Here is a 27,938-nt window from a genome sequence, read left to right as displayed (position 1 = left end):
AGTCACTAATGATTAAGATGAGGATTTCGCCTGCCTCAGATATTACACTTCTGCTTACCTAACTTACGTACCTACCTACCTAAGCTTACGGATAGATACAGTACGCGCTTTCCTTACTAAAAGTGACTTAGGTGAGGTACCTTGCCTTAACAGCGCCCGTGCACCTATCCTTTCCCGGAAAATGTCGCGTCCTGTAGCTGCAGCTTCGAGTCTATCACGTCTGCTTCCCAAGAAAGTAGGTAGGCTGTCTCGTTCCTTCGATTTGTATTCTTACCGTGAGAGCGTTTTTCAAACCTTCTTGATCAATAATTGCTACCTTTCCAGAATCTCGCAGCAGCTGAGGGAGACGCGCCCGCTTCCTGGCTCCTTCAAGGTTAATTTACCACCACTGACGCGCGACAGGCCGAGTGCCCTGGCCCATTAAGGTGGTTTCCACCACCCCCTCCACACATCCCTACAAATACCCACCTCTCGCCCTCTCCTCCCCCTCGTCTACCTGCTCTCAACTTCACATCCTTCACCTCGACCTCTCGGCGCCGTCAAGTCCTAGAGGCCACCAACAATCTCTTCGCACCATGGATGGTTGAGCGTGTTTTCCGTGTTGTGCCTCTGAGCCAACAGCTTTCTTTTTCCTTTCTTTTCCAACCTTCTCTCCACGATACTTGCTATCATTTGCAAGCTCGTTGACCCTGCTTTCCGCCTGGAAAACTTTCTGTTTCGACAGCTCAGTCTGCGACGGCATGCTCCAACGATGACGGCCAGCCTGCTGCCTCTCGTGGCCAGTCGCAAGATGAGGTGTTGCGGCGATCTTGAGTCATTGCTCAAGGTACGCCGTCGCAGCCCTGTTCTACTTGTTGGGCTTTGCCTACGGCAACAGTTCCAGCTTCCACACATGCTGTCGGCCGACAGGGCAAGCGAATGCCCACATGAGCTGCCCTTCGTCTATCGTCACGAATTGATATACCGCCGTATTGTGCTATACGGACTGACTCGGAGTCTTGGACGTGCACACGCGGTGTTAGGCTGGCGTTTAGCCTGAGATATCCGGTCGGCTTCGCTGGTCTTTTCTTCGTTACTTTGTCCTGGGCAGGACGTAAAAAGGCCTTGGAGTTGCATCATGGCAACGAATGAACGACATAGAGAGGCAAATGCAGCCCATGTGTTGAGGTTACGTTTATGATACTCGTTATGGAGTCACATGTGGTATGTCCTGAAAACTTTGTATAGCCCTAGCAAGACAGGCCCCTGACTAACCCATTCTAGCAACGATCTCTAGACTTGCGACGTTCCCAAGGCTGGGCAACCAAGACGTACGACACCATCTCCTTTCTTCAGCAATTAGACTTCGAAATACTCTACCTAATTCTGATGACCCGCCACGATAATGACATGTTTGTCTGGGACTATGGCATTCTTGGTTCTTTTCTCTTGCCAAACGGTATGGATAGTAAGTACTTAGCACCGTACTCTTCCTGCCTTGACCGCACCGCTGACCCGAGCTCCAGGACATTGGATCGGAAAAGGACGGCGCCCTGATCATGATTTGTCCTGGGCAGGACTTTAAAAGGCCCCGATCCTCTACGTTGAGGATCGGCACGGGTGGGTTTGCAGCTGCAGTTCGGGAATCATGTCTCCCTCTGCGAACAGGAAAGGTTATCCTGGCAACCCGATTACGCCATTTGGCGCACGAAAATGTCCAGATTACGCTCAGATCCTCGTATTATCGGATCATGAGCGTTGGACGGGTGGGCGGCTTCGGCCCCCGAAAACGGCCGATTTGGCCCCGGTCTCCGGTTTTCCGGACCGGCTTCCAGGCCCGCCGAAGGCAACCTGGTTGAAACGACGATCGAGATCGACAGCAATGTCAGTATTTCTTGTCACAATCGCCCTCTGGGCATATACAGTGTTTAAAATTCGCGTTATGCGGAAGTATTGAGATCAAGCACGTACTCACGTACTGTGTTATGGTGCTCTTCAGCTGCGAAGCTCAAGAGCCCGACCCACCGTTGCAGCTTGTGGGCGACTGATGGAAAAGATTGAGCAACACAACCGCTGTCGGAATTCTGACAGACGGGGGTACGCAGGCTGTTATATGTTTAAACAGTTTGCCTATCCAGTGCCTACAGACGGGGTCCTTTCTGAAGGAGATAAGCGCGATAGTAAGAGCGACATGCCGAGATCGTCACATCAACTCTCACGATTTCTCGCGGCAGAGGCTACTTTGCTCCGGAGCCAGCATCTCGGACTAGGCCGAGGAGGATCTACCCCACGATACACGCCACCACCCTTATGGGTGCCGATACGTGGGGGCAACGTTTGTAATGGGGGCCCGAAAGGGCTCATGAGTTTGGGCTGGTCGCGTCTCTCTGACGTGGTCACATCGGTGACCATAGAGAAAAGCTCGCGTCTCGATCAACAGTTTTGGGGTTCTGCGGTGGGACCACGTGATAATGGGAAACAACAGGTGGGGTATTCTGGCTTCAAGCCATGGGAATGCAAGCCTGGCAATGGTTCCTGACCTTCGAGGTTGGTTAAACCTTTCACGACATTGGGGGACAGCAGGTGGAGGATTACTGTTTAGAGTGGGATGACTTTTGACTCCCTATGATATAGTCCCGGCAGTCGTAATCCAGATCTGACATTTGTCCCCAACTACGTTCCTACTTGGCCTTCGATGCTGTGCTTCACAACATGTTTACGATACTGAATAACATGCCAACTTTGATGTGTCGTGGTGGCACCAGCTTGGGACTGGTGCTGCTGCGATGAATGGACTGAGATAATATTGGTAAACTTGTCTACTCCGAGTTTGTAGTCAATAAAGCGCAGAACGGCCAAACTGTCTGAAGAAACATGCCGCCGATTGAATTGTACTGATACGCCTTGATTCACAGTCGGATTGCAAGACCACAATCCACGCCTGTATCAACGAAGGGCATCATTGTGGAAGATGAACTCTCAGGTTTCCCTGTATAAACCTGGTCGTGATTGCTGCCAAATGAAACATCGCATCACGCTCATCAAATACAGGACTGCAAAGATTCCCCCAGGTTGTCCTTGAGATAAATATTATACCATGGTCAATAAGTATTGGTACTTCACATTTGTACGGCTAACTGTGACGATTGATGCACGTCGTGTATCATTACAAAGGTGGGGGCCTCAAAGAGCTCATCATCCATCCATAAACGCCATGACCCATACAATCTTACAAACTCCCCATTATTTCATTTCCCTATTCATAACGTTATTATTTCGGGGGGCTGGCAGGGCCACGAGTCCAACTATGAGTGAGATTAGTAAGGAATAGGTAGTAAGACAAGAGGATTACTACTTGTGCCACATTTGCCCGATGAAGCCCGGCGCCGGCTTCGAGTCTGTCATCGATTGTCTGCGGGCTGCGTTGCCGTCGTGGCGCTTCTGGTCCATGAGACCTTGGAAGAGAGTTCCGGAGCTCTGTGATTTGTGTGTTAGCAACGTCATGTGGAAAGCTGGTTTCATAGTTCTTACACGTCTGCGGCCGGTAGGAGAGACGGGGATATCAACGTTCTTGCTTGAATCCATAATGAAGACTGGTGTTGTTTAATGTGTGGCTGTTTGTTGTACAGTGGTAGTTAGGCTTATAATTGTAGTTGTCAAGGTATTTCTTGCTATGATGCATGAGAAGAGGAGAAGAGGGGAAGAAGAGGAGATATATAAGCAATTCGGCTTCACAGCTGGTCGAAGCAACCCCCCCAGCTCGAGCTTCGACTTGCCATAGGGCATAAGTTCAAGGTAGGTAGCTCGACAAGGGCCCATGGTGATCCTGTACCACCCACACCCTCAGAATGACTTCACCAATGAGACCACCGCCCACTCCCCTGACACAAGGGATGCGGGAAAGCTTGTCGATGGGCCGGACAGAACGATGACGGTGTTTACTCGTCTGTCACCATCACACGCTAGACTAGGTAGAATGACTACGCTACCATGCTAGTGTAAGGGGACTTAGTTACGGGGAGCCCGCTGGACAGAAAAGGGGCCTTGAACAGCAGTGTAAGTACAGTGCTATGGCTTTGTCAAGGCTTCGCTTCTGGCTGAGTTGGAGCACTGGTCACGAGTTATTGTAAGTACTGACATGGCTTGGGTGAATGGGAGCTGTTAGTGGTGGACGTCGCGGCAAAAGGTCGAGAGGTGATGTTCTCCTCTGCTCCCCCTTCGCTCCCTCCGTCATTTCTGCTGTGGTCTCTTTTGTTCTACTGTGTATGCAGCGGAAAGTGCGTAATGGTCGATAGACAAGCAAGACATATACCCCTAACTGCCCTTCGCTCTCGTTACCCCGCGCGGGTACATGGTCTGATCGCTGTGAGTCTGGCACGATTGATAGCCTGGTGCCGCAATGCGATGCGATGCAATGGCCCCCAGCTGGAGAAAGAATGCTGGATTAGTCTGACAACGTGAGCCAGTCAGACATCGTCGATCCTGAGCAATGGCACGTTCTATCCTCTTTGAGCATTGAGTTTCCCGCTTCCCGAAGTATCTTGGAGTTAGCAAGGGAGACCCCATGGTTGGAACGGATGACAATCGAGTGCCAGGCTTCGCTATGAAACCCATAGAAACATCTGAGGGGAGCTCGCTTCTTCTCTGCGGTAGGTACTGCTACGCTTGCTACGCTAGGTATGTCTGCGGCGTTCTCCATGCAAACCCTCGCGAATCATGAGCTCGACACGTGATGATGTGCCCAAACTGGTACGAGATCTACGTCCTGGTGCACATATCATGGTAGCTCTGACGAAACGATTGCAGTGGATAGGTCAGCAGGCGTACAGACAGGAGAGAAAGGGGCAGAAAAGGATCATCGTCATTGGACATTCAAACTGCGCCCAGTTCTGCTGTGCTGCTTGTCTGTCACAACGATCATGTAGGTAGGTACGACATTGGGAACGTATGTACGGATCATCGTTCGTTGGCTCACGCTCCCGCCCACTCTCTTCACCGCGGAAGGCAACGATCGGCGGAGAGGAGGGGAGTAAAAGTGTGGGGAAGCCCGCCGAACGGCAACTCTGCCGGCGCGCCGCCCAGCAGCAGCCATCATGCGTCTAGACCGATGCAGCCTGCCATCCTGCGTCAGGGTCCTGCTGTTCTCATCGGGGGCCCTCGTTTCGGAGGCACTCAAGAACACGCGCAGCCAGCCGTTCATGTGATACCTATCACCGTGGATTGGGCTGGACTTGTGGTGACTAAGATTGTCCACGCTTTTTGGCAGCTTTGTTCACCACCGACGTTGCAACCCGCATTCGGACAGCGTAGGACTCGGAAAGCTCTTCCACCGGCTTATCCTAGGGAACCTTCCCGATCAGACAATCAACAGACAGATGATATGAGAAAAACGTTCGAGTCAAGAACGAGAGGTCTCGATCACCGCGTCTTGATGGATGATGCTAGAGGACCCGCTGCGTCCCGCTGTTCTGGATTTCAGATAGAGCAGAGATTGACCAGATAGACGCGGCGGCGTGGGGTTCGCGTCAGGCATCGTCTGGTCATCTTTGGCTTGCGATTCTTGGGATTTCTTGGAAACGGCTGGGCAGTAAGGTCCCTGCAGACTTGAGGCTTGCATGACTGGGAGAGCCAGAGGTCTGGGGCTTGCAGAAACGACAGCGGCAATGCTGTACCCTTGCCCAGCGTGCCGCCGTGCTCCCCTTGGAAGCAAACGCCCGCCGCAGGCTGTGCGAGTGAGTGGCTGACGTCAGAGAGTTCAAAGGTAAAAAAACGAAGCTGGATGCCGGTCCAAGCTGAAAGATAGCGAATTCGGTTCATCGATCGCAGAGAAGGCTTCGATGGATGATGTAGGTGTGTGGGGGAGGGGAGACAGATAGATCGGGTATCCACTACCTCGCATTGGCTCCTCTTTGGACCCCCCGATATGCATTCATCGCAAGTAGCCCGATAGTACGGCAGGCTATTCGATTAGCGGAGAGTATGCATCCAATGCAACGACCAAAGACGTTCATCTCAACTTTCGCCTATTCATCCCTTCGTTTGCAAATCATTGTCATTTGCAACCCAAACCGCGTTGATCAGCGAACTACCAAGTTTTGGCTCTCGATGGATAAAACCGAAGCTCGAAGTCAATCTTGCCCATTTTCAATATGCCTCTTCGTCGTAAACTGGAGTCATTGTCGGTCTGAGCTCGTATGCTAGGCATGGTCCTACGAAACAATCATATTTTATCGATTTTTGCGCGGCTGTTCGGTACTATCCACTCATAGAGAGCATCGCTGTGAGAGACGATAAGTCATAAGGATCGACAGTTTTTATTGTGTTGTCCTGGGGGACATGTAGAAGAGAAGCTAGGTTGGTAAGAAATGATTAAAGACAAAAGATTAAGCAAGGCGAAAAGGAGCCGCTAGGACTCGCCATATGCCCGCAACAAAGTTCAAAGTCCCCGATTGATGTTGAATGATCACCGCTAAATCCCTTGCGTTCCAGTCCTTTCCTCTTAAAGTCTTCGGAAACTTTTTGGTGTTATGCAAACCGCATGCTGGAAGTTGTGGGTGAAGTGATTGTGGAAAAAGTGCTTTGCGAGAAGCCCGGTCGACAAGCCGACGGGGCGTTGTCAATTATGCCGAAACTCGTCATGGGTGTGCAGTTCCGTGGCTGCAGAGTACCTGCCCGAATGAGTTACCGGCCTGCGACGATTCTCGAATTTAAGCACGGCCACCGAGGAGGCCGCCGCCGAGACCACCGAGAAGACCACCGAGGAGGGGTCCGAGAAGGCCGGTGACGAGGCTAAGGACGCCGGAGAGAGCACCGAGGCCGGAGGTCAAGCCGCCAAGGTCGGGGAGACCGCCAGTAGGAACGCCTAGTTAGCTGTATTAGCTGATATTCAAGGATAACTGGTATAGGCAGTACTCACCGGGAAGGGAAGGAAGACCGGTGCCAGAGACGAGAGGGGCAATCTGGGCCTGGATGGTGGCAATGATGGTCTGGATCTGCTGGAGCTGGGCCAAGCTGAGGCCGGCGGGGAGGCTGGAGCCAATGGCGGTGGCGTTGGCGACCTGGGCCTGAAGGGCACCGATCAAAGCAGTGAGCTGCTCGGCGCTGATCGCACCGGTGGGGATGGCGGGAGTAGAGACGCCGGGAAGGGTGGGGATGGTAGGAAGGCCGGGAATGGCACCGATACCCGGAACACCCTGGCCTTTCGGAGCTGTTAGTTGCCATGCTTCGATCCAAAAGCCCTTGGTTCACTTACGGATGTTGCCGACAACGCTGAGGACACTGGCCAAGAGGCCGGTGAGGATTCCGACAACGTTGCTCGGGTTGATGGGAAGGTTGGAGAGGCCGGGAAGGCCCAGACCCTGCAAGATGCTCAAGCCCGGGAGGCTGCTGAGGTCGATGCCACCAAGCTGGCGGGCCTCGAGCTCGACATTGCGCTTGGCGATGGCGTTGGTGTTGTCAACGTTGGCAATGGCAACGGGGTTGGCGACGGCGAAGGCCAGGAGGGTGGTGAGGACGACAGCGGACTTCATTTTGATGGTTGGGGTTTCCGAAGAAAAGGGGGATTGGTTTGAAGAAGAAGTGGTAGTGAGTGATCCGAAGACTTGAGAGTTGAGAGAGTTGAAGCGGCTGACTATCCTGTAGTGAAGGCGCGGTGTGATGATGAGAGAGGAGATATTACGATCTGGACGGCGAACGACGAGGTCTTTTATAATGAATTTGAGTTGTCGACGGCCTGAGGGATTATGGCGAGCTGTCTCTTCATCGTCGTCGGCGTCGTCGTCGTCGTCGTCGAGGGGCAGTCAGTCTGTCTTCCGTCTTCGTCGACTTTGCCTTCGACTGGCCCACATCAGCGCCAAGGTCGCAAGGAATCCTCAACGTGTTGTTCACGTTGATCCCCTGCTGAGCGTGACAGTCTCGTGAAGTTCACGGCTACATTTCCCGCAGAGGCCCATCACAGAGGTTTCGCTTCGGAACCTGACGCCGAGCCAACTATGAAGAGGGACCCTTGGGCGGGCACGAAAGGCTAGGCTCCTTGGCTCCTAGGGCCAAGGCGGTCCAGGGAGGGCGGGAAGTCTGAGGCCAAGCGCCTTTGACAGCTTCCTCCCGCCAGAGTCAACCAATCGCTGACCATCGCTCCAGCCAGCGCGCTACTAGATCCGTCCTGTCATGTCTCTGATGGATAACTCAAATGTGAGACATATCCACCGGTGGGAGGATCGTGGCATCTTTTCTCCTTGCTTCCTCATTGGTGCCTCTCATCTGCGAACGGCTTGCGGGAATGAGTCCCACGGGGGCTCACAATTTCCGCCCAGACCCGATCTCCGTCACGGAAAGGCGCGAATCCCCATATCCACCCATACCCTCCGATGAGACAACTGCAGGACATCTCGGCCGAAGGCCTAGTGACGTTTGCGGGGGGAATTGTCGTGATCAGAGTCAGCTCATTCTTCGCCCGCCGTTGCTCCCGCCGCCGATCACCGGTAGGAACACATACCACACTACCTCTCGGATGATGTGATGTTACGGCGTGGCTCTTCAATATCCGGCAGCGTCCAAGGAAAGTTGCCCCCTCCCGAAACGATCAACAGGAGATGATCAATGGAGCCCGCTTGTCAGGATATCCTCTTGAGAAGATGGCTGTCGAGCCTCTTACTGCAATTGTCTCTCCGCCTGGCCTTTGCTGCAACTTCTGCTTTCGTCCGCAGGATACATGAGTGGATACAATCGTGATGATTGTCGGAGAAATTCTTACGTAGGAGGTTGTTAGGAGAGAAAAACAATAAGTCTATTTTGTCTCAGCCTCCCAAAGCCTCTTAGCCTCAACTTGCCTCCTTTCCCGCTCTCCCTAACGGGAGCTTGCATTCCCGCCCAACCCCGTTTTAGCCGCCTAGACATAGGCGCCTAGAGCTGAAGTAAACTTGAGAAGTGACAACTTATCTAGGGCAAGATTTCTGGTCTCACCAACGAGTCTGTCGAATCACGCTTCAGGCTTCCGCCATCTGACATGCCCAAGAATTCATCCTTGGCAAGAGGCGGTCGCGGGCCGACACGACACATTTTTCACTCTGACCGAGTCAAGTTGTGAATAATAACTCCTTCCGCCTCTCACGCCATAGCTCGCCATCTTAGATGCGAGACATTGAGAATCGTCACGAGCCGCAATGGGTGGTCGTGGGGCTGTGTCGGTTGGCTTGACTTGCCTGAGGTATTTCTCGAGCATATGTCGAATTCGCTCTTGGTAGGAGGGCTCCGCCTTTGTTGGCACCAAGCCATATCCAGCCCGGATAATAAAATGAGGGACATGAAATACGGGGCAGGCATCTAGGAGGCTGAATCAACCTTCCGTATCGGTCTGTCGCAAGCCACGTCCGAATCCTGCCAAGTTTTTTGAGACGGATGGCTGTTCTTTTCACTTGTCTCTTCCGCCAAATTCAACATCCAACACCACTTTGCATGAAGAAGGGATATTCTGAGAGGAATGAAGGCTGACCTCGCACGTCATGTTAGCACGTCACCAACAAAGGGAATTTTCCACAATCTGAGGACATTCGAAGAGAAGAGACATCTTGCTCATACGTAGGTGGAGGCAGCAACCTCAACTCAACTTGCCGCCATGGAACATGTCTGGCTTGACAGCTGTAACGTCACTTCGGTTGCTGCCACACGGCTGTCAACTGAGAGACAACTAAAAGGAGGTCACCAAGCGGATGTTGCATATCCATACTCATCTATCCCTGCCGCAATAACCGACAAATAATGTCTTTCACCCTCCTTCACAGTGACCATTATCCAAATTAAGCAAAGGCTACTACTCTAGACAGATGACGGTTTGGCGGCCGCTCACTCGCGAAGCACGCAGTTTGATAGTAGATGTAGCAAGCAAAATCTCAGCTTCTTCCCTCCAATGCAGCAAGCGTCTCCTGCCGAGCCTCCCATACCGATATTATCTCCTGTTCATGCAGCAGGCTGCCGGGTCTCCTTTCAGACCGCCGATCTTCGTTGCCGGCATCCGGGCTGGAAGGGCCCAGAGACATTCCGACGACCTGGCCTGGGGAGCCTTTGACGGGGTTCGTGGGAAAGCGATTGCGAGCGGGGACTGCAGCAGAAAATACAAGCTTCTTCCGACTGCCATCCCCGGGAATCCTTCGCCTGCGGGTCATCCCTCCCTCTTCGTGGCGCCGCTGCTCCTGGTCACGCCGGTCTTGGCTGCGTCCCGCAATGCCCAGACGCGAACCCGCCTTCTCCTCCTCCTCCTCGCCAATCTCAATCCTCCGACGCTGCCCGAGCTTGGGATGTTTCTCCCGTAATTCCTCGTGTTGCTGCCGCACGTGGGTCCGTTTCTCGTCGCTGGTGCGCAGCCTGCGATGAGCGCGGCCATTTGCCTCGTGGTCGTTGGGCGCTACGCGGTGATGGTCCATCTCCTCTCGTGCGAAGGGCGGCCCAGCCCCTTCTGAACCTGATGCTCCCGGATGACAAAAGACTCGAGAAATATTCCCTCGGGCTCCGGGATGCGGTCCCACAACCACCGAAACGTCTGGTCGAGGATGGCGTTGAACCAAGTGAAGCCCGGTGAGCACTTGCTCGTCATTCCGGGACGAGGACATCTCATTCCTTGTTGTGATTGTTGAGAAAGAGCGGGGGCTTGATGCGTCGAGCGTACTATTGGTTCGTGAACGACTGGAGAGATCATCTCGATCTGGAGGGGGAGGATGCCGAGCCTTACGTGACTCCCCGGTGTGTCTTGCCGCAATCACGAACATCTCATCCCTGGCGTCTCCTCTGCAAACTTTCGGTTGCTTCTGAGCACCTTTCTCGGTAGTGGGAAACATCGCGAACCTAGCATCATCTACGAGACGCATCAGAGCTTCCATCTCCTCAGCCAAAGGTCTCACCTCGTTGGAATCAGATCTCCTCAGGAAACAAGTCTCACAATTAGACTTCCACCCAGTCATTGATCTCCCATAGACGGCATGTCGAACAATATCTCGGCGTGCGTCACAACCCGTCTCGGTGTGCCCAGTGTGATGAGATGATTCAGGCGTTCCGCTTTCTCGTACGATCTTGGGCAACCGGCGAAGGTTCGAAGGGGTCTTTGGCAAGAACCAGAGGGCCACATGACCTCTTCTCGGCGTATAGCCAAAGAAGATGTGTGACGACGCGGTGATCCCTTCTCGCAAGGGTTGAAATATCCTCAAAGTGCCATCGATCTTCTGATAGATGACGATCCTCGTTCTCTCGTCGATCCACGCGTCTGTATATCTCCCTGCCTTCTGCCACCATACAGGCGCATGGACGAGATTGCTTCGCCGCGCTGGGTCTGTTGACTTCTTCTCCCACACTCTTTTCCATTCATCACCCCATATGGTCAGCTGCTCATGACGATCCTCGACAGCCCATTTTGCGCCGCTGGGCAACTCAGTGGAGATCGCGAAGCGTCGGGGACCTGGTATGGACGCTCTTGGAAGCTGGACTTCCCCTCTCATTCTGTCGTACGTCACCAGGTCGAGAATCCGGGAATCGTGTGCGCCGAGTAGCGAATGGTCTTCCATTGTATGTTGCCCGGGTTGATCATGGGCAAGGTTGTGATAGTGGCTGGACATTTTGTCGCAGGCGAGATCTAAATGGCCCTGCTCCATCTCTGCTGCATCTGGAGTTTGTGTTGGTGGTGGTGTATCGGCTTCTTGAGAAGTCTTCCAATTGTCACTCGGTGAGACATGCTGGCATACACAATGAAGATATATGCAGCTAGATTTGACTGAACGGCTGTGACGAACTTGGGGTGTTTTGAGCTGGAAACACATCTAGATCTGTCTGGGAGGCTGTTATTAAGATAGACTATCATAGGGCGGGAAGGTAAGGTAAAAGGTGACCAGAGACTTCGACCGGCACCAGTAGGATTTTCGAGAAACAACCTAACTTTCCGAACCTTTCTCAGTGTAATCCAAAAATGACTGTAAGCCTAACTATGTGAATTATGAAACGATATAAGGAACGCTGAAAGGACGCGACTGAGGGAAGTAAACTGCCGCTTTGGGCATTACATATTTCATGATTATTGGTCTTCTTCACAACTAGAAGAGAGACTTTTGATTGACGAAAGAGAAAACTTGAGGAGATCTTTGTTCGAAATAAAGGACTATTATCATTTTGGGTCTTGGTTAATTACAGAGGATTGGTTATGTAATCTTGCGAAGTCTTCATCTACAATAACCGACAAGCTTGTAAGCATGTCATGTAGTATTAGTGGCGCTTGTTCGTTTCCAAAGTCAGCTACATGTATTATAGTAAATGTGGTAAGCTAAAGATTTGCCTCGAGTTTGAGACGGGAAGCAAGATTCCAGAAGAACCAGAATTGTTTGTCAAGGTCGAGTTGAGTCAGTTAATACCTTGGCAGTAGGTAAAGTTGAGATACGAATGGCTCAATTAATCAAGTTATGAAGGAAAGTCACAGTCGTATGCAAGACTACCTGCCATTGTCTGCACTTATTACAGCAAGTTCAGATTGTGAAGAGATACAAGTTTCCAAAGGCTTTTGTGTGTATTGTGTCAAAAGTTTCGAATCTCTTGTTCGAGGCTACAGAAACAAAGGGAGTATGCCACACAACGGCTGTGCGCATTATTGTGAATGAAGAGTTGCAACAACTGTTATGCTCATCCTTTGTCGATATTCTTTGATTGCGTGGAAGACCTAGATTGTGACAGAGCTATATAGAAGTGTCCTGAACGAGAGAGAACCCAGAGCTCTTGAGGACAGGCCAAAGCAACTAAATCACTTATATCACTTATATCACAACAATTGACATAACAGAAGACTCTCCCGTGGTAAGTGGACATACTCGGCTCTCGAAAGCCAGCATCACCTTCGCCATCAGAGGCAACTTCACCCAGTAGGCGTAGCAACAATGTGCTTCGCCAAAACAATCTACACATGCCAGCACCAGGAACGAAAACGCGTAACCTGCCGCAAGACATGGCGCCAGCGAGCGGGCTGGTGCTTCCGTCCGGTCCTCCTCTTCTTCTTTGGCGACGCCCCGGAAGAGCCCTGCAGCGAGCTCCGCGTCAACAACACCGTCTGGCCCAACGTGGTCTGCCCAGAGTGCCGTACCGCCGAGGAGACCGGGATCGCCACCAAGGGCATGGTCACTAGTACGACCACGACGAACAAGTATCGCGAGAAGCTCACGCCCGCGGCGCTGGCGGCCTCGCGGCGGCGTAAGGAGGAACAGGATAAAAAGGAGGAAAAGATGCGGACGAATTACTGGTCGATCCAGGAGGACTACCAGGAGGGGCTGAGGAAGCGGGAAATGGAAGAGGCTGCTCGACTTCAGGGCGGCGGCGGTGATGCTGTGGTTGCTGGCGGGAGCGAAGATTACGCTGATAGGCCTCTGCCCGCTCTTCCTGCCTTTCCTGCTGCTTCGGTTGGGGACACTCGCGGGGATCCGGGGTATCAGGATCCACGGCTCCGTTCCAAGAATATGTTTCCTCCGCCTCCGCCTCCACCTCCTCCTCCACCGGTGCCCGAAAATAAGAAGACCACCAGAAAGAAGCGCAGGAGAATGGAACCTCCCGTCATACCCGGAAGACGTATGCCCATTGTAACCAGTACCGGTAGCCCGATCAGCAAATCAACTCGACGCTCACAAGAGCAAAAGCGACGATGCTCAGAAGACAAATGGAGACGACACCCACAAGAAAAAAAGAGACGACGGGTGGAGGAGCGAACAGGACGAAACTCATACGACCAAACGAGCCAAAGTTCAGAAGAGGGCGCATATGAACGACCAACAAAGGAGAACCACTACGGCAGAGGCACCGCCTCGGCTAGACAAGCCGCTGACGAGGCCATCAGGATCATGAAGGCAGCCGATGGGCCATCACCGGCCAGACAACCCATCGCCGTGAGACGGGGCAGGGAGATGAAGCAACTGGCTAACAGCTACCGAGAGGAGCGAGCCGCGCCGTGGCCCGAGGAGCCGAGTATTCAACGACGTCCCACGCCCCCGCCTTCGCCGGAGCCGGAGAAGGCGTCAAAGAAGAGTGGCAAGCGCAAGGGCGGTTGGAACCCGTTTGGTAACAAGGATCGCCGAGACGATGTGACCCATTAGGGGAGAGGCACCCGCCGCGAAGTTGTTTCTGACGCTCGTTCTGACGTTCAGTCCTTTGTGTGTTGTGACGCCCGCAAGGTAGAAAGAGGGAGAGATGACCACTCTTAGGTGTATGTTACGACGTGACGAGATAGAGAGAGGACGAATGAGATTTGGTGAGTGAGTGCTTCATGTTTGTTGAACTATGTATGTGTTTTGAGCGGTTTCCTTGTTAATTGACATGGACAAATAGAGGCTTCTTCCCCTTTCCAAAAAAATAAGAAGAACACGATAACCGAAAGCAAGCAACGCGCAAAAGGGGGTCCGAATAGGAAACTCCTTTCCGACCATAAAGTATCGTAACTCGGCCGGTGACAGATCCAACGACTGACAATCTGTATACGCGTAAGCTCAAATTGGTATCTGATGAAAGTACTCCGCCTGTGAAGTGATGGCTCCTGCCCGAATGCTTCCATGCCGTGGGGCCTTAATCCTTCAATGTCTCTTCTGTTCGTCCGTAGCCTCCCTGTGATGGCTTCTCAGCCTCCTTAAATTCGCTCATCTCTCTCAGGGGTAGGTAAGTAGGCGGAGTAGTAAGCGCTGGGCTAGCGCTTGTAGTCTGGTTTCCGATAGGTGTGTGAGTTTGGTTGGCATTTGCATCGCAAGACCGAGTAAGTGTTTTGTCATCGGCTGGTCTGTGAAAAGTTCATTGGGCCTTTCCGTTCTTGGCGTCGCCGTTCGCCTTGGAGGCTCTGAACTTGGCAATCTCCTTCTCGACGGCCTTGTCAACGCGGCCCTTGAGTTCCTGGCGGTACCCAAGCTTGAAGAGGAACTCAAGCCAAACAAAGAGAGGGGCCAGGAAGACAGCCTGAACCAGGTTGTCCAACAGCGCCGGCGCGCGTCCCTCGAAAGCGCCGTGCCCGACGAATTGGAAGATCCAGCAGGCGATGTGGATGCCGATGGCGGCCTGGTTCGTCAAGGTAGGGTTCTCAACCCTGAAGTGGTTGCCAGCGGCAGTGGCGGCCAAGCAAATGACGGCCAGCAGCGTGCCGGCGACAGGTTCGAGAAGAACATACAGACCACCCCAAGTCAGGGCTGCCAGTGTCCCCAAGTTGAGATCTAGATTAGGGACGGTGAGCCAGCTAGGGAGTGGAATGAGAGTTCCTGTGTTGGTGGCCTGGGGAAGTCTGTATGAGCTCAGGTGAAAAGACTCGAGTTACATCTCACTGATTGCTTACAAGGCAAAATCCGGAAAACAAGATGATGGGCACACATGCCATGTGAATGCCGATGTTGACGGTATTATGGTGGTATGCACCATACTGTGAGCTCATTAGCAACCATACTGACGACGAACTCCGGAAAGCCAGGTAGTTCACGAACAAAGGTCAGGTGTTTTTCCAGGTCTAAAGACATGATGGCGGTGAATGAGATGAGAGGGTGCTGGGACCTAAGCCAAGAGCGATGTGGTGGACTGAGAGCCGAGGTTTGTTGCAGGATAGATGCACCAAGACGAGGCTGGCTGCAGGGTCGAGGCTCAGCCGCGGGCGGATCGGCAACAGTTGGAGCGTGAGCGGACCGGATGGATTGATTGCGGTGCACTCTGGAACGATCGTATTGATTCCGGAAATTAGATAAGTCGTGGATGCACTATGGGCGACTGGGGAAAGAGCTGGTGATGTTGGTGTCGTTGCGAATGATGGAAATTGAGGGAATGCCGTCGTGTTCCGGACAGGGTTGCAATGGTGTTCATATGTGTCCCACCCAAGCACGTCGAGTTACCTTGCCTTCCGCCGAACCTTTGTGGTGCAAGTACCCGTGGGGCCCGCTGGGAGCGCGTTTTTGCTCTCCGGTTCAGGGAGTTCGTAGGGAGTCCGCTAGATTTCCAGCAGTCCTGGAAGCGACAAGGTCCACAACGGCGGCTTCTGACTGGAGATTTTGGGGGGAACGAGTCCACTAAAAATCACTAAACGTGCATGCACCCAACATACGACTGACTTCCTCCGCCCAATCTAACGTCGCGCATTTGTCGTGTGAGCGTGTCGGAGGCTGGGGAGGCTTATACCTGACTCTTCTGATTGAGCTTAAAGGACATCCGGATGTCAAAACGTTAGGCTGGCCACTTTTAGAGTCTTTGTTGGATAACTAGATAGACTCCATGTGTGATCTGTGCCGCAAGCCCAAATTACGACGCCAGCTCCAACTCATTTGGGCTGGGCTCTCATATCCGCGGTCCGAATGGCGCCACTTGTTGCATCCTGCTGGCATCTGACAGTGCACTTTCCATCATCGCAATCCACGAATCGGGTTTGTCGCTCATTTTGTCACTATTCAAGTCGCACCTGCCTCCCATAGGTAGGTTCCCGTCCCGAACATCGCGCTTACCCCGGCTTCGGAGCGACGACCTTTCCGCCATAGGCCTTCCGCGCTAGCGCAGTACTTTAGCGCAAGCGCGGCAGTACAAAGTGAAAGGTGTGGCTTGAGCTCCTGCCAATCCCACTTTTCCTGCCTGGGGCATATGTAGGTGTGGCTGCCCGCAGGCCAAAAAATTCAGGAGCCACTTCTCGCCGTAACAAGGCCATCTCAGCCTCGTCAGGTTCATCTCAGGACAACCTCTCCGCTCACTACCCGTCGAGTCTCAACGCTGGCGGCGCATCTCCTACAGCGCATCACAGAGGAAACATCCGTCCAAATCCCGATTCCTCGCGCTTCTCCTTTACTTCGTCCTTGTGTATTTTCTTTCTCGGAGGCGTGTCGCGCGTTGCAACCCTCTAGCTTCAGCTTGCTCGCGACTTCTGACCCTACTCACCGGTCTGCATTTGGAAGTCGGCCATCTATTGCTTCACCCCACGCTGCCAATCGTGCCACTCAATACCGGACCCATTGATACGACGCCGATACGAGCACCAGAATTAGTCGCATTTAATACGGAGAGCTTGGGTTAATAACGCGCCGACGCGTTGTTGGAGGCAGGACACGACCAACATCGCTGACGACGACACGACGACGATCCACTTCTCTCCTTCGAGCATTCTGCGCCTCGGAAACCGCCACGATGTTCTTCCTCTACAACATGGAGCGCAGGGTCACCCTGCATCCCTCCTACTTTGGCCGGAACATGCACGAGCTGGTGACGAGCAAGTTGCTGAAGGACGTGGAAGGCACCTGCGCAGGGAGTTACTACATCATTTCCATCATGGATACCTTCGATATTTCCGAGGGTCGCATTCTTCCAGGCAGTGGCCTGGCCGAGTTCACGGTGGGATACCGAGCCGTGGTTTGGCGACCCTTCAAGGGCGAGACGGTAATTGCTATAAATCTGCCTGGCTTTGTCGGGGAAGCGGCTTCTGACATGAACCCAGGTTGATGCTGTGGTCTACTCAGTCAACCACCAGGGCTTTTTCGCCCAGGCGGGACCTCTGCGGTTATTCGTGTCGGCACATGTAGGTTCTCGCTTCCGCGCTGGCCAGGCAGTACCTTTCGTCGATAACTAACCGCTGCCCTTTCTTTACCAGCTGATCCCGTCCGAGATCAAATGGGATCCCAATGCGACACCGCCGCAGTTCACCAACAATGAGGATACCATCATTGAGCCAGGAACCCACGTGCGTGTCAAGGTGATTGGTACGCGCACAGAAGTTGGCGAGATGTGGGCGATTGGCAGCATCAAGGAGGATTATTTAGGGTATGTTGATATCTGCGAAGCCATGATTGGGTCTCACTTACAAATCCGCGCAAAAGCTGCCTCCAGGACTAAACGTCACCCACGATGGGAAAGAGCAAGGAGACGGGCCACGAACGACCACGCCCAACGCGACCTATACAGACTTTGGTCGGCGAGAGGTGGGTATTCGACATTCTATGCGAGTGGATTCTTGGTCGTCTATGGCAACAAGTGTTGCTACCGCGCAGAGCAATCCTTTTGGACAAGGCCCAGACGAAAGTATCCAGAGTCGTCTTCGGGCCATAAACGAGACATCGCTACGCTGACCAATCTGCATCCGGGAAGCCAAAGATAGAGAAAAGTTTGGAGAGAGAAAAGAGGGCATACGCATGCCCACATCGTATATGGCCGGCGCGTTTTTTGCGATCCGCAGCGTCAGATCTGGGTTCTCGAAAGTTGTACAATAAGCTGTTGATATCCCACATTCAACGAAATAAAAAAAAGAGCAAAGCTACGAGCACACGCAATGTCGCCCGGGTAGGGGTTTGGAGTGGTCATTTCTTGGACAGCGAAAGGTTGAAATCTCGAAAGTCTGAATTGTGACAAGATTTGTGTTCTTTGTGATGTTGTTTTGAAGGTCACAAGCTTGGACTGATTGCACGCACATATCTACGCAGGTACCTCTCCTTACATACCTTGCGTGACATACCCAAGGTAGCAAGCACCTGATGGGGGGAGCTTGCTGAGGTGAGGTCGTGGGAATCGGGAATTCGGCTAGCCCCGCCCGGGCACCTCTTCCCCCACGTTTCCTCCATGGGTAAGGTAGCTCTGATAGACCAATAACCCCCAATCACATTCAACGATTACCCCGCCGCCTGAATATCTCCGTCTCGTGGATCTTTTCTACCCATAGTACGGATACTATGGTGGGAATGGACCGAGTTCCTGTCTTAGAACCCGCTTTACCATCCCCCGGCCCGCCTCTATCTATGTATAATCCGCGTGCATACGTAGAATGGGGCGCCACGGCCGGCTTTCCCCCCGAAGTATCAGTAAACCACCCCCGCACCAGACCAGACACCCTACGCGTATCTGACATAAGGCGCGGGTGACACATTTGGGGGGGTTGGTTCACATCATGAGCCGATTCTGGTGCTTGATCATAGTAAACCTGCTAGGAGGAAAAGAAACAAAAGATTGTATCTGACGTCGCACAAGAACTGTTGCCACCTACAAATTTCATAAACGGAATCATTATAATTCGTCAATTTACCACTTCATATACACACATCCATACAAGAATGTCGGCGATGCAAGCGGCCAACAAACTCCGGACGGCCTTCACCAAGGGTGCCGGCCCCAGTTTCGGGTTGTGGCAGATGATTCCCGGCGCCAACGTCTCGCGGGTGCTTGCCCGGAGTCCCGGCGTCGATTGGGTCTTGGTCGATTGCGAGCATGGGAACATTGACGGTGAGTTTAAATGCTGTATCCGAGCAACCTCGACGCTGGAATTCGAGGATTATGATGAGAAAGCTGACTTGTTGGTGTCCCACTTCCCAGATGGCGCCATGCATGATGCCGTCCCTGCCATTGCTGCTGCTGGTGTATCTCCCATTGTGAGGTTGCCGGATATGCAGAGTTGGATGGTGAAGCGTAAGGGCATACTCCTTTTTTCATGATTAGGGTAAATCAGACTAACAACATTGCCAGGTGCTTTGGATTGCGGAGCTCATGGGGTAAGCAGACAACCCTCATATGAACAGAGAGAATGTTTCATTCATATGCGGTGTTCTCAAAGAGAGAATCTTGGCTGACGTTTGAAAAAGATCCTCGTGCCGCTGCTCCGGACCGCTCAGGAGGCAAAGGACCTGGTGCAGTCGGCCAAGTTCCCGCCGTGGGGACGACGTGGGTTCGGCTCGCCTCTCGCTATGGAGCGCTTCAGCCCGGCCCCCAGCATGACGGAGTACCTGCAGCAGGCCAACGACAGCCTGTTGACGATTGTCCAGATTGAGACCAGGGAGGCTCTCGAGTCCATCGACGAGATCGCGGCGGTGGAGGGTATCGACGCGCTCTTCATTGGTCCCTTTGATCTTGGTCAGTACATGCAATCCCCTGAGCCATGCACTTCGGGCTTCTTCTTCACTTGGCGTTGAACAATCTCAGCTGACCGGCACCATAGGAAACAATATTGGCCACCCTGTGATTAACGGCGTCATCGAAAAGGAGCTGAGCGATGCTATTGAGCGCATCCTGGAGGCGACGCACAAGGCGGGTAAGAAGGCTGGAATCTTCTGCACGAGCGGCGAGCAGTCCAAGTTCTTCGCGGATAAGGGATTCGACATGATTAGCGTGGCGACGGATTATACGGCATTGCAGTACACAGTATCGGAGTCATTGAGCATAGCCAGGGGAGGGGCGAAGCCGGCCAAGGGTGGATCGTACTGAATGACGCCGTAGGAGATGCCTAGAGATTCTCGAGAGTAGAAGGGTATCGAATATGGTAGATGAGTAGGCTGTGCTGCTTGGTTGATCGAACTCTTGGCTCGCCCGCTGGCTACCTCCTATGAGCCAAGCAACGCTGCGGCCGTTCTAAATGAATCAAAAAAGACAATCTTCACAGAGTTTTACTTTCCTCCCTCTACTTGATCCATCTTGGCTTCGATCTGATCTGGGTCGAATCGATGCATGAGCTTGACAGCTTTGCCCACGAGTTTGACATCCTCCTCAGGGGCCTCGGCTTTGCTGATGTGGATCTGGGGTAAAGGGGCGCACGCCAACGGATTAGAAAGGTTGAAAGGCTCACTTTTGCAGGAAACTTTTGCGAAGGTGGATGTGCGTCATCGGATGGCCTCCTTTTCATCCCACGCGGCAAGGGAAGAAGGATGAACTTACCACGGGCACGTCGAAATCATAGAGGTCCCTCCATTTCTTATTCTCCGGCTTCGTGATCACAACCTCCGTGTAAGCAAAAGGTCGGCGATCCCAAACGTTGGAAAGTGCCGATTTGGCCCGCACACACAAGCCGCACTCATCGCGGGAGAAGAGGGTGATCCGACATGGTTGGACCTTTTGGAATAAACGTCTTGTTGGTGCAAACATGTTTATAATTGCTGCAGATCAAATTACAAGTCTGCTTTGGACGTCTCGCGATCAACTCGAAATCTGACGTCTATACCACCACAAAAGTGTGAGGACGCAGCAAGCGCTCGAACTGGGAGAAGGAAGAAGGCTCGGAGGCTGTGAAACAGCCTCGTTCTCGGTCAGCTGGGAAGGGAAGATGGAAGGGGGGAGGAGAGAAAGGATGGGATTGCCAAATATGATGATTGATACCAGGGATCAGGGTAGGTCGGTGTTGGGGATTGAGTTGAAGGGGCGTACAACGTCTGTGGCCGTATTTGATATATGTCTGTGAGGATCAAAGTGAGATGATGTGATCTGCCAATGTCTGCCAGTTGCGAAGGTGTGGAGAGAAACGCCCGTTTGTTATCGTTTCGAAATAGTCCGATTGATTGAATGATTGGATCCGCCACGAGAAAAGCAAAATTGATGCTCGTCCCAGCCCGTCTTGTGATGATGATGATGAAATGGGCAAAAAAGGTAAAAATGTGGGCTGAAGATGTCTGGTCTTTTTTGGGTCGTAAGTTTGAAGTTTCCGACTGAACTTCCACCCCGGCCGACTTGCAACTCTGAGCCTGCAAGGACAAGGCCGGGTGTAACCTGTCATTGTCTTCGGTCAATTCTTGCCGAATGTGGTCACATTACGAGCCTCTTCTTTGGGAAGGCGGTCAAGATGTCGAAGCAGCCGCACCCCACTCCTCGTTATCCATCTCCGGCGAATCAGCAGGAAGATTTGCCGGAGCTTGTGCCCAACATGCATAATTTTGAGCCGCTAAATCGCAGTGACGACCCCTGGGAAATTCTGGAATCCTGGAGAACATAGCAACCCCTCCATCGACGACAACCACCCCTCACTCACCACTTCCGCTTACGGGGGCTCCTTTCGACAATTTACATCCTGCCAGACCCGCCGCCTCTTTCATCCACACCAATTCTCAAACGTCACCCGTCGTCAATCTTGAATCTTGCTCATCCTTAACAATTTTTTTTCCCTTCCTTCCACTCCAATTCCTTGGAGACTCACTGTGTGTCCAGCAAACTTCGATTGCATCTCACCTCAGCACGCGAAAACGGTAGCGAAAGCCAAGCAGCATAAGCTCATTCCGCCAGCCCATCATGGCAGAAAAGTGCGTCCACCAGGGCTGCGGCAAGCTCTACTCTGACGCTGAGGAGCCCTGTGTCTACCACCCCGGTCCTCCCGTCTTCCATGAAGGCCAGAAAGGTACTCACTCCTGAACCCCCCAATCACCATACAAACTCTACACAAGTGCTACGCCATGCTCCATGGAGAACGCGTCCTTCCCGTTCTTGTCCCGTGCGGATGTCATGGGATTCCCCCTCTTTCGTCCAATTGCACCTCTTCCATCCCTTACCATGAGCCCCGTTCAACCGCAATCGATCGCATTGGAAACATTTCACACGAGACACCGCGGCTAACCTCATTGACCGGTACCAAACAGGCTGGAAATGCTGCAAGCCCCGTGTCCTCACCTTTGAGGAGTTCATGGCCATCCCCCCCTGCACAACCGGCAAGCACTCCACAACCGACCTCCCCCCAAAGATCGAGCAGAAGCCCCAAGCGGACCCCGCGGACGCGCCCTCTCTCCTCGATAAGCTCGCATCGGCAGCGGAACCGGCACGCAAGCCCCTTTCCCAAGCCACAGCCGCTCCCTCCCCTCCGCCTCCACCCCCGGAGTCCGAGTCCGACGACGCATCCCTAGAGATCCCCGAAGGGACCACCTGCCGTCGTAAAGCCTGTTCGGCCACCTACCGCAAGGCCTCATCGCGCGATGGCGAATCTTGCGTTCACCACCCTGGTGTCCCCATCTTTCATGAGGGCTCCAAGGGCTACAGCTGCTGCAAGCGCCGTGTTCTCGAGTTTGACCAGTTTATGAAGATTGAGGGGTGCAAGACCAAGGGCCGTCACCTGTTCATCGGAAGCGGCAAGAAGAAGAACGCTGCGGCAGCTGGCGGCGAGGAGAAGCTCGACACAGTCCGCACCGACTTCTATCAGACCCCTTCCACTGTCATCGCCTCCTTCTTCCTCAAGAAGATCGTCAAGGATTCGGCCAAGATCGAGTTCAAGTCGCAATCCATCGCACTTGACCTGCCCACCTCAGACTCGCCGCCTAAGCGCTACACCACCGAGGTACCTCTGTTTGCGCCAATCGATACGGAAAAGTCCACCTTCAAGGTGCTTGGCACGAAACTTGAGGTGAACCTTGCCAAGGCCGGCGGTGAGTCGTGGCCTGTCCTGCGCAGTGATGACCGTCTCACTGGTGAGATATTACAAATCGGCAAGGCGGGGCGCTTGCAATAGTCCCAAGACACCACTACATGTACGGACTTACACTCTCGCGCACTCGCGTCCCCCGGGAGAGCATTTATGCGGGCTATCGGAGTTAGATGGTTACAATCCCCAGGAGAAACGTCAGCCAAAAGAGATGATGAGATGACGCGAGAGAGAAGCGAATGAGGAAACACGTGTGTGAGACACGGGCGACCTCTAGACGCACAGAGGGGAGAAGAAAGAGAAAGAAAAATACACCAGATACCTCTAGATTGGGTATGTGAGACACTCATGTCCCACCCAAGGATGCGGTAGCTACTGTAATCCAAGAAAAAACCGTAAAACAAGAAGAAAAAGTTCAAGACATGCTTCTTGGCCCTGGCCCCCCTACCACTCCCAACTTCTGAGTTCTTTGGCTCATTTTTTTTAATGACGCCTCTGACTCTGCTGGAATGCGTGCTATCTATCTGCCAACTGCCTAGCCAACCCCATTACCGTGCGGCGTGCTCAAAGGTCATGCTCTGAGAGGCCCGGAGGAGGACAAGGCCTTGAGGGGGATCGACTCGAGCCGTGATCTGGTGTGTGCCACGGCATGTGACCAAGGGTCTTGGCAGACAAAACGTGATACGCGGCCCCCCTCTGTTGACTCGGTGAAGATCCGTGTGAAGTGGTAAAATGAGTAGTAGCAGCTTCTTCTTCCAAAGATCGGATAGAGGAGAGATTGATCAGCCTTGCAAGAAGAGGCGGCCTCCAATTCCACCCCGGAGAGCACGAGCACGAGCACTGATTGTTCGTCCGTCCAACCCCAATACAGAAAGAAAAAAATCAGAAACGTTCTCACCGTGTGTCACCTTGGACCTTTTTTTTTGGTGCTTGATTACCATGGTAGACTTGCGCTTCAATATTTATTCTAAGAATACTCAGCCTAGAATCCGTGCGCTTTTTCTACCATCTTGCGACATGGCCGCCTGCGGCGTAAAGTTCATGAACAACCAAAGATTGTCTATTTTTATTATTATTTTTTTTTTGTTTTGTTGAGATGACGGAAGATGATGATCCGTGGACATATCTCGATGTTCTGTTAGCAGGCCGTGAACATGTCTTGGCATTCGAACCGCTGTCTATTGCGTCTTTTGGCGGTCAGATTACTTACTTTCTTCTTCTTCCTTCTTCGAGAAAAAAAAAAGGGTCCATGTTGTCTAGCTATTGTTGCACTGCCGCCTTCGTTGTACATCCTCTAGACGGCTAGGAGACTAGAATGTGCCGCGAAATGCTGTCTTGCCAAGCAGTCGGAAACGCTGCTAACGACTCTGGTCGCGCGCGCGGACGCGCGCATGGGGGGTGGTTCAACCAACCATCACCAGAGACATCACTTTACTTAGTCTGGAAGATAGAGCTGGCGATCATCATGACGGGTCCTTCAAGTGCCGGTGGACGGTGTGTACCTTTAGTCTCCTAGCGGCTGGTGCCAATGCTTTGCCTTGTCACGCTTGTAGTGTACGGATAGTTGCCCGTGCGTGGGATTTGTGTAATGCTCAATTGGCTTATCTGATTTTCTCAATCTACCTTAAGTACCCTAGCCAAGGCCAAGCTAGCTAGCCTCCTCCCTTCCCCTTTACGGAGAGTTTCCTCAACAGCTTTTTTGTGAAAAGCAAACCCGAAAGCCAAGATAATAGGGGACGTGAGTACCCCCCTCCGGCAAACCACAAGTGTGTGCATGTGAGAGAACAACACACACACACCAAGGCAGTTCCCGGAGTCCCGATGCAGCTCTACCCGCAAACTAATACCGACGCTAGTGACAACACCCCTGGCACGACTGACATATCAGATAATCAGTCAGAACGAAAGAAAGCCAGGGGGTGGGGAATTTTTGATGACTGGAAAAAAATGGAGAATAAAAAAAGTCTTGGCTTGTTGCGGCCTGATGCAATTGTAAAGAAAAACAGATTGATAAACCTTTTCCAACTCCGAGCCCAGCTGCCCATACAGCCAAACTTGCCAGGGATGATGGAAGCAGGCACAAGAAGCACGGATGGTGGTGCGCGCAGCACACACCGTCCGTACCTAGTGTCGAGTCAACCACCCCCCATAAACAGCATCACCCAAAACGCCAAGCCGGTGATGTGGATACAACAGGCATGAAAACACGTAGATTGGGAATCTGTGAAGAGAAAAAGAGGAAAAAGAGGCAGGGAGGGGAGATCGAGTGCCGCCGCCGCCACATGAAGGTGGAAATTGTTGGAATCGCAAAACGCATGCTTGGTAAAGAGAAAAAAAATGGAGCCCTCAACGAAGTGGACTCCGTCGCCCCCGCTGGACCGGCGTCCGTTGATGGAAACGCCCTTCCACTGCCGCGTCAGGATCGGCTTCGTGCTCCGCTTGGCTATTGCCACGAATTGGTCCGTTGTGGTAATACGGCCAAGACGGTGAAGTCGGCGCCCGCCCGGTAGTCAGGTGACAGTGGCTTTGCTCTCTAGCGCGGGAAGGGAGGACGTGTGCCAATGTGCCCGCCGGAGCTAGCAATAGACTCTACAGTCGTAGCTCTAGACCAGCCGCCGTGCCGCTCAATACATGGCAGGGATCTGCCTGATAAGAGGCCGAAAAGGGATAAAGCCAACTGGATAGAATGCAGGCCAGTGGAGAACAAGGCTTCAGAAGGGCTGTGCCATGACCGTGGGCGGTAACGGGCGTTGTTGGTCATAGTCGTCCAAATATGTGTATCCGTAGTGTAAGCTGGAGAGTGTGGTGTAAGAGTGGTAATGGCAACCCGTTCTGCAGGGACGCTGCTCGTTTGTGCCTGGTGTTATGACGTGGGGTGTAGCCGTAGGCGGCTGATCTGACGGGATCTAGACTTTTGTTTTTGACTTCGCCGCACCAATGCAAGGGTGGAGCCTGCCCGCTGCGGGATGCAACGGAACCGGCGCCCCTCACCCTCAACCCGTGCTCTTAGTTGCCGGGTTAGGAGAAGGCGCTCTCTCGTCCGTGCCATTGTAAATCAGCTGGAAGCCATCGCGGCGGCAGATAACAATAGGCTTGTCGTTGGAGCAGCGCCCGATGATTTCGCTGTTGTTCGGCAAGTTGTAAGGCACGGCGTCCTTGAAGTGGATGATTGGGCCGCCGTCCATCGTGAGCCCGATAATTTCTGCTCCCTGAATGCCATCATCCTCATCACAAGACTCGGCTTGAATAGTGTTTCTATATCTCGTGTTAGCGTACATGTTTTCATCTTGGCGGGGGAGGTTGGGTAGCAACTAATTTCCCGGGGTGGAAAGGTGCACGTACACTTGGCTCATGGGGAGCGTTCCGGCGTCGCTCATCTTCCTCTTTCTCGCTGACGCCTTCTTGACTCTCCGGACCATACATGTGTGGAAGTAGTGGAACAAACCCGCGATGACCAAGACGGGTGTGCCGAGAGCAAGAGCCCATGGACTATAATGATACATTAGCAAAAAAAGATGAGGCTTGCAAGTATGGCAGGGAGGCTACACACGGGTTCTTGCGTTGTCTCAGCTGGTGGACAAGGGCCAGAATGACTCCGCATACTGCAATGAGAGATCCGACCTGAATCATGGTGAATGTCGACCAGTACAGCGACATGAGATCCTCGCCGTCGCAGAATTGCAATGCCATCAAGGTGAAAACCTCCATGACGACCGTCGCTAATGAGACGCAAACGCATCCCAGATTGAACCAGATGCAGTGCTTGATGGCTTTTTTCCTTTTGGCGTCCGTCTCGGGGAGTTCGCTCACAGCGTCCAATGTCCTGAACAGTTGGTCAGTGAGACTGTTTGAGGAGAAATGACCGTGAGACGCAGCGGTTTTTGCGGGGGAACTCACCGTGTGTAATTCCATGCTGCCAGGAATAGGATGAACAGATTGAAAACGAACAAAAGCCAGTACATGACATCGAACTGCCATCTATCCAAGTGAGATGCAAATCTGGCGTAGTGCTCACACCGCACCGGGTCATAAGGTGTAAAGTCTTCTTCGTTGGCTGACATCGTGACTGTTGTGTGTGTTGTTGTTGTGGTTGTTGTGTTGTAGAAGATGCTTTCACGTCTTCTTCTGAAAATCGTCTGGTGCTCCGGATGACAGAGCGTTGATGATATTGGCACTTGACAGATGGTGATGCAAGAGGCTCTGCTTCTTTATAGGTAAAGAGGCTCGTTTTGTAAAGTCACCGATTTGCAGGGTTATGATGAGTCGGTGCGGACTTGTCCAGGCTTGCGTGTGCGAACAGGGAGGCGCTTTCAGTCAGGCTCTGATGGCGGGCAGGGGTCGTCGTGGTGCTAAGTCTGCCGAGGAGCACCCCGGTGTGTTCGTGCAGAAGTGCGGACTATGAGGCGAGGGGTGTATACTAAGATAATCTGTACAGTGGAGGTATAGACCAAAGCTCCTATGGCTTGTCAAGCAGAAATGTGAGATTAGCTCAGATTGAGATGGCAGAATGGCTCGTCACTGCCCAGGGGACTACTGCAGTTCTGCAGTCAATTAGAAGCCGTTCGCTCCACTCGGTCTTACACCAACATGTGGATCCAAGGCCAAGTTCAAACTCATCTTGTCACCAATGATGCACCGATGCTGAGTCGAGAGGGGGAGGCAGGCCAGGAATAGTGCTTGAAACAAGACGATAGTGACAGCGTCGTCGACATGGCTGGTGGTGATCCGCATGTGGATGGCGATGCTGTCTGGGCGATGTCTGGGCAGTCTCTTGGCAAGATGCGCGGGATAGGACGTAGATTGCCGATCTGTAGGCGGGCCCTTGGTGACGGCGCATGTGGATTTGGATTGGTCGGCCGCC

The 27,938-nt window shown here is 52.9% G+C and overlaps 8 protein-coding genes across 8 annotated transcripts; 4 read left to right on the top strand and 4 right to left on the bottom strand.

The window, feature by feature from the left end:
• Positions 1-6,686: 6,686 nt before the first annotated feature.
• Positions 6,687-7,508, bottom strand: N0V96_002422 (uncharacterized protein; the record flags this gene model as incomplete). The annotated part of the gene is made up of 3 exons (XM_053187538.1): positions 6,687-6,841; positions 6,896-7,177; positions 7,232-7,508. 3 exons carry the CDS (start codon positions 7,506-7,508, stop codon positions 6,687-6,689), a joined length of 714 nt encoding a protein of 237 aa, XP_053055042.1.
• A 5,373-nt stretch (positions 7,509-12,881) lies between these two features.
• On the top strand, positions 12,882-14,084 carry N0V96_002421 (uncharacterized protein; the record flags this gene model as incomplete). Its single annotated transcript, XM_065756519.1, has 1 exon — positions 12,882-14,084. The coding sequence occupies one exon, from the start codon at positions 12,882-12,884 to the stop codon at positions 14,082-14,084; it is 1,203 nt and encodes a 400-aa protein (XP_065614888.1).
• Positions 14,085-14,769: 685 nt separating this feature from the next.
• On the bottom strand, positions 14,770-15,479 carry N0V96_002420 (uncharacterized protein; the record flags this gene model as incomplete). Its single annotated transcript, XM_065756518.1, has 3 exons — positions 14,770-15,240; positions 15,302-15,385; positions 15,447-15,479. 3 exons carry the CDS (start codon positions 15,477-15,479, stop codon positions 14,770-14,772), a joined length of 588 nt encoding a protein of 195 aa, XP_065614887.1.
• Positions 15,480-17,118: 1,639 nt separating this feature from the next.
• Positions 17,119-18,033, top strand: RPB7 (DNA-directed RNA polymerase II subunit; the record flags this gene model as incomplete). Its single annotated transcript, XM_065756517.1, has 4 exons — positions 17,119-17,367; positions 17,426-17,506; positions 17,579-17,748; positions 17,976-18,033. The coding sequence occupies 4 exons, from the start codon at positions 17,119-17,121 to the stop codon at positions 18,031-18,033; spliced, it is 558 nt and encodes a 185-aa protein (XP_065614886.1).
• A 995-nt stretch (positions 18,034-19,028) lies between these two features.
• N0V96_002418 (uncharacterized protein) lies at positions 19,029-20,172 on the top strand (the record flags this gene model as incomplete). The annotated part of the gene is made up of 5 exons (XM_065756516.1): positions 19,029-19,197; positions 19,288-19,380; positions 19,438-19,463; positions 19,554-19,821; positions 19,907-20,172. 5 exons carry the CDS (start codon positions 19,029-19,031, stop codon positions 20,170-20,172), a joined length of 822 nt encoding a protein of 273 aa, XP_065614885.1.
• Positions 20,173-20,351: 179 nt separating this feature from the next.
• N0V96_002417 (uncharacterized protein) lies at positions 20,352-20,826 on the bottom strand (the record flags this gene model as incomplete). The annotated part of the gene is made up of 2 exons (XM_053187544.1): positions 20,352-20,480; positions 20,620-20,826. 2 exons carry the CDS (start codon positions 20,824-20,826, stop codon positions 20,352-20,354), a joined length of 336 nt encoding a protein of 111 aa, XP_053055048.1.
• Positions 20,827-21,960: 1,134 nt separating this feature from the next.
• On the top strand, positions 21,961-23,164 carry N0V96_002416 (uncharacterized protein; the record flags this gene model as incomplete). Its single annotated transcript, XM_053187545.1, has 2 exons — positions 21,961-22,066; positions 22,305-23,164. 2 exons carry the CDS (start codon positions 21,961-21,963, stop codon positions 23,162-23,164), a joined length of 966 nt encoding a protein of 321 aa, XP_053055049.1.
• Positions 23,165-26,070: 2,906 nt separating this feature from the next.
• N0V96_002415 (uncharacterized protein) lies at positions 26,071-27,138 on the bottom strand (the record flags this gene model as incomplete). Its single annotated transcript, XM_053187546.2, has 4 exons — positions 26,071-26,332; positions 26,420-26,566; positions 26,628-26,900; positions 26,975-27,138. 4 exons carry the CDS (start codon positions 27,136-27,138, stop codon positions 26,071-26,073), a joined length of 846 nt encoding a protein of 281 aa, XP_053055050.2.
• Between the last annotated feature and the right edge of the window lie 800 nt (positions 27,139-27,938).

Source organism: Colletotrichum fioriniae, assembly GCF_027942845.1.
Source record: "Colletotrichum fioriniae strain IMI 355084 chromosome Unknown scaffold_2, whole genome shotgun sequence".
Taxonomy (NCBI): domain Eukaryota; kingdom Fungi; phylum Ascomycota; class Sordariomycetes; order Glomerellales; family Glomerellaceae; genus Colletotrichum; species Colletotrichum fioriniae.
Note: the sequence above shows the minus strand (reverse complement) of the source record. Positions and strands in the feature narration are given on the sequence as shown.